Raw genomic sequence first — 8,014 nt, 5'->3', positions numbered from 1 at the left:
ATGTGACACACTTCTTTCCTTCTAAGGTGAAATATTTGACATTTACAGTTTTGTGCTAAGAAAAATGTTCAAATTCAATTCACACCCTCTACAGAGAACATTTCTGCATATTTACACTTAATGCACTGTTCTATATTTTTTTGCTGAGCCTCAAACCCTAAATGTGGGCTGTGAAAGAGGACATACCTTTCCCTCAATGTGTTAAACTCAACATTAGTATTAAAGAAAGTCTGGTCTACTGGAAACATATTAAACATATTTTGTTAATTATTTTAAGAGCATGTCAATCAATCAATCAAATTTTATTTATATAGCGCTTTTCACAACAAAAAGTCGTCACAAAGCAGCTTTACAGAGATCCGGGTCCAAGCCTCCTATGAGCAAGCCAGGGGCAACAGTGGCAAGGAAAAACTCCCTCAGCACACGAGGAAGAAACCTTGGAAGGAACCAAGACTCATACGGGGAACCCATCCTCCTCGGGTCGACACCGGAGACACAATAGAGAACAGAAGTAAAAGTGAAGGGGTTATAGTAATATAAATGTAGTATATTAGTGATGATATTAGTGATGTATGAGTCTTAGCAAGGCCAGGATCTTGTACAGGACACGGGCTGGATCAGGGCAAAACCTGGAGAGCAGCAGGACATCTCAAAGCATGAGAGAGAGACAGGAGAAAGAAAGCCAGACAAAGGGAACAAATAAAAATACAAAAGGTTAGTAGGGTCATGGTAAAGAACGGGGAAATTTGTCCTGCGAAAAAAGCTTCCACTGATCAGGCAAGAGAACCCAGCGACAGACAGCGTTGTTGGCAGTTACTACAAAGCTAACTAAGAATGCTGTAGCTATGGTGATATGACAGGATTAATACAGAACAGTGATAATATGAAAACCAGCCCGAACACCAATATAGAAGGAGTAACCTGAAGGTGAGTGATTAACCAAAAGCTTGTTTGAAAAGGTAGGTTTTTAATCTAGATTTAAAGATTGAGAGTGTGTCTGAGCCCCGAACAGTAACCGGAAGGCTATTCCAGAGTTGAGGAGCTTTGTGAGAAAAGGCTCTTCCTCCTGCAGTGTTTTTCTTAATGCGAGGAACAAAGAGTAGATGGGCATCCTGTGAACGAAGTGTACGTGACGGGCGATAAGGTATGAGAAGTTCAGTAAGATACTGCGGGCCTAAACTGTTTAGAGATTTATAAGCTAAGAGGAGTATTTTATAGTCAATGCGAAATTTTACAGGTAGCCAGTGTAGGGACGAGAGAACTGGGGTGATATGTTCAAATTTTCTAGCTCTAGTGAGCACCCTGGCTGCTGCATTTTGAACTAACTGAAGCTTGTGTAACGCTTTGCACGAGCTCCCTGCCAGGAGCGCATTGCAGTAGTCTAGACGTGAAGTTATAAAAGCATGCACTAGTTTCTCTGCATCTTTTAATGATAAAATATGCCGAATTTTGGCAATATTGCGTAGGTGGAAGAAGGCGGTTTTGACTGTATTGGATATGTGGGTATCAAATGTGAGAGTCGAATCAAAGGCTACACCTAAGTTTTTAATGATGGCATTGTGTTTTACTGTTGAATTATCAAGATTAATAGCAGCATTTCTGAGTGAATGTATCTGAGTATCTGTACCTAGTAACAAGACCTCAGTTTTATCAGAATTTAACATGAGAAAGTTTTGCATCATCCAGTCTTTAATTTCAGTTAGACATTCTGTTATTTTACGTAGACAAGCAACATCATTGGGTTTGGCTGATATATACAGTTGTGTGTCATCAGCATAACAGTGGAATTGAATCCCATGCTTACGGATTAGTCTACCCAGTGGCAGCATGTAGAGTGTGAACAATACAGGGCCGAGCACTGATCCTTGTGGGACACCATATTTAACTAAAGTATGATTAGAGGATTTATTATTCAGATAAACAAATTGGTAACGATCAGATAAATAAGATCTGAACCAAGAGAGGGCAGATCCTTTTATTCCTACCAGATTTTCCAGCCTATCAAGAAGCATCACATGATCTATGGTATCAAATGCTGCACTAAGGTCAAGCAGCACCAGAATAGAGATATAGCCCTTATCATGTGAAAGGAGTAAGTCATTAGTTACTCTTGTTAGAGCCGTTTCTGTGCTGTGATTTGGTCTAAATCCAGATTGAAAAATGTCATGAATGTCATTGTTTTGTAGGTAAGAGCACAACTGCTGTGACACGACTTTTTCTAGAATCTTAGCAATAAAAGGGAGGTTTGATATTGGCCTGTAGTTTGCGAATACAAGAGGGTCAAGATTGGGTTTTTTAATAATTGGTTTGATTACTGCTAGTTTCAGAGGTTTTGGTACATATCCAATGTTGAGGGATGAGTTTATTATTGTGAGCAATGGTCTAATGACTTTAGGTAAAATTTGTTTAAATAATTGTGTTGGTACAGGATCCAGTAAGCATGTAGTTGATTTAGATGAGCTAATTAAACTAAGCAAGTCATTTTCATCGACAGAATTCAAGTAGTCTAAGTGCACCTCAGAGCTGGCAGGGGGTTCATCTACGAGAGCCGATGTGACTTTGGACTGATTTTGGATTTTGAGGCGAATGCAAGCAATTTTATCATTAAAAACCCTCATAAAGTCATTGCTACAGAAATCAGAGGGAACAATGGGGTTGATTTCCTTTTTGTTTCCAATTAGATTTGATACAGTGCTAAAAAGGAATCTAGGGTTGTCTTTGTTGTTTTCTATAAGGGAAGAGATGTACTGTGATTTGGCTTTAGATAAGGCATGTTTGTAGTCGGTGAGGCTGTGCTGCCATGCAATTCGGAAACATTCTAGTTTTGTGTGTCTCCATTTACGTTCATGGTTACGAGCAGCCAGTTTTAATGCACGCGTGCTGTCACTGTACCATGGAGCAAGCCTTTTCTCTCTAAATTGTTTGGTCTTGACTGGTGCAACACTATCTAGGTTTGTACACAATAAGTGGTGTAGGTTGTTTGTAATGAGCTCCAGGTCATTTGGGTGAGTTGGAAAAGAAATGGTGGTAAGGTCTGGAAGGTTGTTGATAAAATCACTAACTGTTGAGGATGTTATAGTGCGCTTTCTAATATAGCGTGGTTGTGGACAAATATCAAAGTTTAACGCAATTTCATATGTGATTAGATGGTGATCAGAGATGGTCTCATGTAGCGAGAGATTGGATAGATTCTTTATCTCAATGCCCCGTGTTAACACTAGGTCCAATGTGTGTTTGCATTGATGAGTGGGCCCAGTAACATTCTGAGTGAACCCTAGCGCATCCAAAATTGATTCAAATGCAATTTTAAGTGGATCATGGTCCTTCTCAAAGTGAATATTGAAATCACCAACAATTAAGGCCTTTTCTGATACGATAACTACACTTGAGAGGAAATCAGCAAATTCACAAAGAAATCCTGTATAAGGGCCAGGAGGACGATAGATTGTGATGAGCATAAACGAGTGCTGCCTTTTTGATGCAGTGACTTTAAGAGTAAGTACTTCAAAGGATTTAGTATCATAACTAGATTTTTGTGTTGTGTCAATGGTAGGGTCATAAATTGTGGCTACACCACCACCACGACCAGATGTTCGTGGGCAACTGTAATAGCTGAAGCCAGGGGGAGTGGACTCATTTAGGGCAATGTATTCATTTGCTTTAGCCCATGTTTCGCAGAGACATAATGCATAGAGTTTGTTATCAGTAATAATATCACAGACAGTGAGTGCTTTGGATGTTAGAGATCGTATATTTAAAAGCCCTAATTTAATGCTGGAAGTGCTGAAATATTGCGTTCGCTGCAGTGCCTTGGTGTTAATTCTAATTAGGTTGTTAAAACTGATTTTTGGGCGTTTGTGATAACAAGCTTTGCGGGGAACAGACACAGTCTCAATGCTGAAAAATTTATTAGCGTTAATCAGAGTGGGTGACATGGACATGCTACTCATCATACTAGCAGTAGAGAGATGGTCAGGAGGAACATTAGGAATTTTAATATTACTTACCTGCTCGCTATCCATTCCACCTACCTGACTGATGTGACTGGGAATGACCAGTCAGTTCCGGCGCAGAACCACCTCAATGTTCTCAGAGAGAACTGCGGATCCTAGACGGCTCGGATGAAGCCCATCCCAACGATACAGGGCCGGACGCTCACGAAAGCACTCCCAGTTGTCGACGTAGTCCACGCCGACAGTGCCGCACCAATCCAGGAGCCAGGAGTGGAGCCCGAAGAGCCTGCTAAACGCCTCGCATCCTCGACGGTAGGTGGGCAGGGGGCCAGAGACGATGATCCTAGCATCCGTCTTCTTCCGAGCGGTATCCAGAAGCGAACGGTAGTGCTCCTTCAGGACCTCGCTGCGGCGGGCGGAGATGTCGTTCGTTCCCACGTGGAGAACGACGGTGCCGAAGTCCTCACGCTGCCGAAGCGCCGACGGAAGACGCCTGGCAACGTCCAGGACACGTGCGCCTGGGAGACAAGACACGGTTGCATTACTCTTTATCCCCGGCACTTTTAAATGTCTAACTATTGAATCACCCATAATAAGAACACCGTCCTGTTTAGTCTTCGGCGCTGGAGCAGGTGAAGGCCAGGAGCTGAGCACCTCAAACCGGTTGGCAGAAGTGAAGACTGGCTGCGGTGGAGGGGGGGACGGCCTCGGCTTCCCACGCCCACGCTGGCGCTCCCATCCCGGTGCAGGCGTGTAGATGGGTACCCCCGCAAACCGCCGCGGCAGAGGAGCCGGAGAGGCGACGGCCACGTAGGAGGCGTCGCGGGCTGCCTCGAGTCTCGTCTTCTCCCGCTGGAGCTCCGTCTGCTTCTCCAAGAGACGCTGAATCCGGCGACCAAGCTGCTCGAGCTCCGCGCCGAGCTCAGAAAGAGCTCGTTCCTCGGCAGGCGCCATGAAGAGAGAAAAATAAACAATGAGAAATAATATGTACGAAAAAAATGAAGTTAAGAAGCACGGTGGGTTAGGAATGATGAAGACAGCACACTAGGATAAGCAATGCCAAAGAATATGCAATAGAGATTGTAAATAAACGTCTAGAGGACTAAAACAGCGACAAACGGCAAACAATTTCAAATCAAGCACGCGAGTAGTCAGCCGGAAGTGACGTACCTGTGACGCTCCTGTGTGTTAATTAAGAAATGAAAAATGAACAAAACTAAAGCATATTACGAATACAGTTGCAGCACAAAATCAAAAACCATACAGTGATCAGAGAGAGAATACAAATTGGACTCTGAGGGTGATTCCTAATACATCCAATGAATTAGAGCAAGGTTGTCAGTAATGCAGATATGACGTACTTAAATCAGTGTATGAGAAATACATGTGGGTTTACCGTACTGTTTGGTTCCCCTACTGACCACTAAGATGAGGAATATTTAATTCTTTAAACCACACTAAAGCCATTTTTTTCAAGTGAGTATGTTTTATTGAAGTGCAAGGACAGAGTCTTCATTTTGAATGGTCTGGCCTGGTTTTGGTTTAGAAATAGAGTCCTGGGGTTGTGGGTTCAAGCCTGATCCAGGTGACTGTCTGTGAGGAGTTTGGTGTGTTCTCCCCATGTCCAAGTGGGTGTGCTCTGGGTGCTCCCGACAATGAATGAATGAATGATAGAGCTGCATACACCTGTAATGAGGCAGAACAGAAAAAAAGGCTGGAATGTGTTAATAAACCCATTACACAATAAAGAATTATGTATTTTGACTCACCTCTTACTTGTAAAGCACAGAGCTGTAGATCATTGGATCATCTTCAGCTGCTGGAGAGAGCTGGAAATTTGGACAGTTTTAGAAATAAATGAAGCCCTTTCAACAGCTAAACTAAAGATTAGACTCGAGAACCTCCATCAAAACCAAATATTATATTATATTTTCACATAACTGATGTATCTCTAATTCCCCTGAAGAATATGATGGTCTCAAGATCAAATACAGCCTTTAATGAGATGGATGTGGATAATAAAGACTTACCTTCTTCTTTTTGGGAATCACAGTACTGTATGTTACTGAGTCTTCAGCTTCACCTGTAGAGGTCTATTTACACACACACACACAGTTTCATAATCTTATAAAATCAAAAAAAATTACAAAATGACTAACATCATACATTGTGGTTTATAACACCTAAACGTATCATATTAATTTCTCTGAAAGCACATTACGTTTCAAATCAACTGATCTGAGAGGGAAATCAAAAGGAACCCTGGTGCTCTGATAAAGTCTCAAGCTGGTTAATTTGTTCTATACATTCAGGCAAAACAGTTAATGAACGTAAAGAATAAAGTCTTACCTTCTCCTTTTTGAAAATCACAGTGCTGTATGTTACTGAGAATTCACCTTCAGCTGTACAGGTCTATTTCAGTCGCACACACACACACACACACACACACACAAACACACACACACACACAAACACACACACACACACATATTACATCAATGACAAAATCTGATGCCAAAGAGGCACAGTACTATCTCCTGCAAAACACCTGACCTGAACTGCAGAGTTACTGCTCCTCTCTCTGCTCTCTGTTTGACTTGCTTCTGTTAGAGAGAGAAGGAGTGAGTGGTGATGAGTGTAATAAAGTGTACATTTGATTAAAAAGCCTGCGCCTACAAATACTTACTGGTAAGTTTTCTCAATATGAAGGTTATAACACAGACCAGGAGCAGGAGCAGTCCGAGGCCTACAGCCAGGAGAATCCAGATAAGCTTTGAGTTTCCATTGCTGCAGTCAGTTAAGTCACATGACCTGTGTAAGTTATTAATTAAGAAATGGAGACCCACCATGAAGCATATGAGTCACTACCACACAAAAATATCATATTATTAAGTGTTACATGCCAAAGAAACTGCTTTATCAGTCACTAAAGTAATAAACATGTCTCATGATGTGATAATTACTTGTTGTCCACGCTCTTGTTGTTAGTTGAGTGGTTAATATGTTCAGCAGTTTCTGCAGAGGGGGCCATTTTTACTGAAGAAAAAGCTGTTGTTCTGCAAGAAAAAAGTGGTGTACAGTGGTGTGAATGAACAACAGGATTCAAAGGCTAACAAACAAACAAATACACTGCCCTGCACAAATGTTTTTTTTTAAATAGGTAAAAAAAATAGGTTTGTTAAAGTGGAATTTGTTTTCTAGAACTAATAATCTAATATCAGAACCTGACCTCACTAATATTCTTGTAATTAAAAGGCAATCATGTTTTTACAGCAATGTTCTCTCTAGTGTAAAGCCTTCCTTAAACATAGTTCCTCCAGAAATTAGTCTCTGACCTAAGGCTGTTAGAGCTTACACTGCTAAATAAGGAGAACATTTGCATTTTGTATACGTTTCATACTTCATTTCACACTTTGGTTGGAACTTGTACATCTTCAGAGTTGTTATATTTTAGAACAAAGAGTTACAGTTCTGCAAAAAGCAAAGAGCAAAAGTATACTACACTGAAGTGTGAAAGTGTAGCTGTAACAGACGTTCACTACTTACTTATTTGCTGTTGTTGACAGTTCATATTTAATCACAGCTGTGACACCTAAAAAAAACAATTATTGGATTTTTTTTTGTTTATTCATTATTTTTAACTCTAACATAAGATTGTGATCTCACCTGGTGAGATCTCATTGATGATGATTTTCTCAGTTGAGGAAACTGTAGTCACAGCTGTTGTTGCTGTTGAAAATGAGAAATGGCATCATTCAATTGCAAATTTGTGCCATAAATGATCTGCAGATGTAGGCCACATTTGGGCCAAATATTCATTGCCCTCTGGGTATGGGCAGTGTTTCTGATAGATGTGATCTTACTTGTAGGTCTTTCAGTGACATTGAGGTGAACAGTAACTCTCACTTCTCCTGCACTGAACCAGTACCAGCCAGCATCACTCTTCTTCAGTCCACTCATCTCCACACTGACCGCTCCTCTCCCATCATCACTGATCTGCACTGCTGAATTCTGGGATGTTAAGCAGCTCCAGTCTCTAAATCTGCACCACTGCTTCTGTT

The 8,014-nt window shown here is 41.3% G+C and overlaps 2 protein-coding genes across 2 annotated transcripts; both read right to left on the bottom strand.

The window, feature by feature from the left end:
• Positions 1-285: 285 nt before the first annotated feature.
• On the bottom strand, positions 286-5,038 carry LOC136675625 (uncharacterized). The gene is made up of 2 exons (XM_066652274.1): positions 4,556-5,038; positions 286-4,471 (listed from the first exon to the last, which is right to left on the bottom strand). The coding sequence occupies exons 1-2, from the start codon at positions 4,905-4,907 to the stop codon at positions 4,059-4,061; spliced, it is 765 nt and encodes a 254-aa protein (XP_066508371.1). The 5' UTR covers positions 4,908-5,038; the 3' UTR covers positions 286-4,058.
• A 402-nt stretch (positions 5,039-5,440) lies between these two features.
• Positions 5,441-6,984, bottom strand: LOC136675466 (uncharacterized). The gene is made up of 7 exons (XM_066652017.1): positions 6,917-6,984; positions 6,640-6,764; positions 6,507-6,556; positions 6,303-6,365; positions 5,984-6,046; positions 5,730-5,782; positions 5,441-5,639 (listed from the first exon to the last, which is right to left on the bottom strand). The coding sequence occupies exons 1-7, from the start codon at positions 6,982-6,984 to the stop codon at positions 5,441-5,443; spliced, it is 621 nt and encodes a 206-aa protein (XP_066508114.1).
• Between the last annotated feature and the right edge of the window lie 1,030 nt (positions 6,985-8,014).

The sequence above is a fragment of the Hoplias malabaricus genome, chromosome X1 (genome assembly GCF_029633855.1).
Source record: "Hoplias malabaricus isolate fHopMal1 chromosome X1, fHopMal1.hap1, whole genome shotgun sequence".
Lineage (NCBI taxonomy): Eukaryota > Metazoa > Chordata > Actinopteri > Characiformes > Erythrinidae > Hoplias > Hoplias malabaricus.
This window is presented reverse-complemented; position numbering and strand designations above follow the sequence as displayed.

Coding starts and splice junctions, on each gene's coding strand:
- LOC136675625 (XM_066652274.1), bottom strand. CDS start 4,907: ATGGCGCCTGCCGAGGAACGAGCTCTTTCTGAGCTCGGCGCGGAGCTC. Junction 4,472..4,555: donor GCCGAAGACTAAACAGGACG/GTGTTCTTATTA, acceptor CTTGTCTCCCAG/GCGCACGTGTCCTGGACGTT.
- LOC136675466 (XM_066652017.1), bottom strand. CDS start 6,984: ATGGCCCCCTCTGCAGAAACTGCTGAACATATTAACCACTCAACTAAC. Junction 6,557..6,639: donor CATATTGAGAAAACTTACCA/GTAAGTATTTGT, acceptor TCTCTCTAACAG/AAGCAAGTCAAACAGAGAGC. Junction 6,366..6,506: donor GCAGTAACTCTGCAGTTCAG/GTCAGGTGTTTT, acceptor CGACTGAAATAG/ACCTGTACAGCTGAAGGTGA.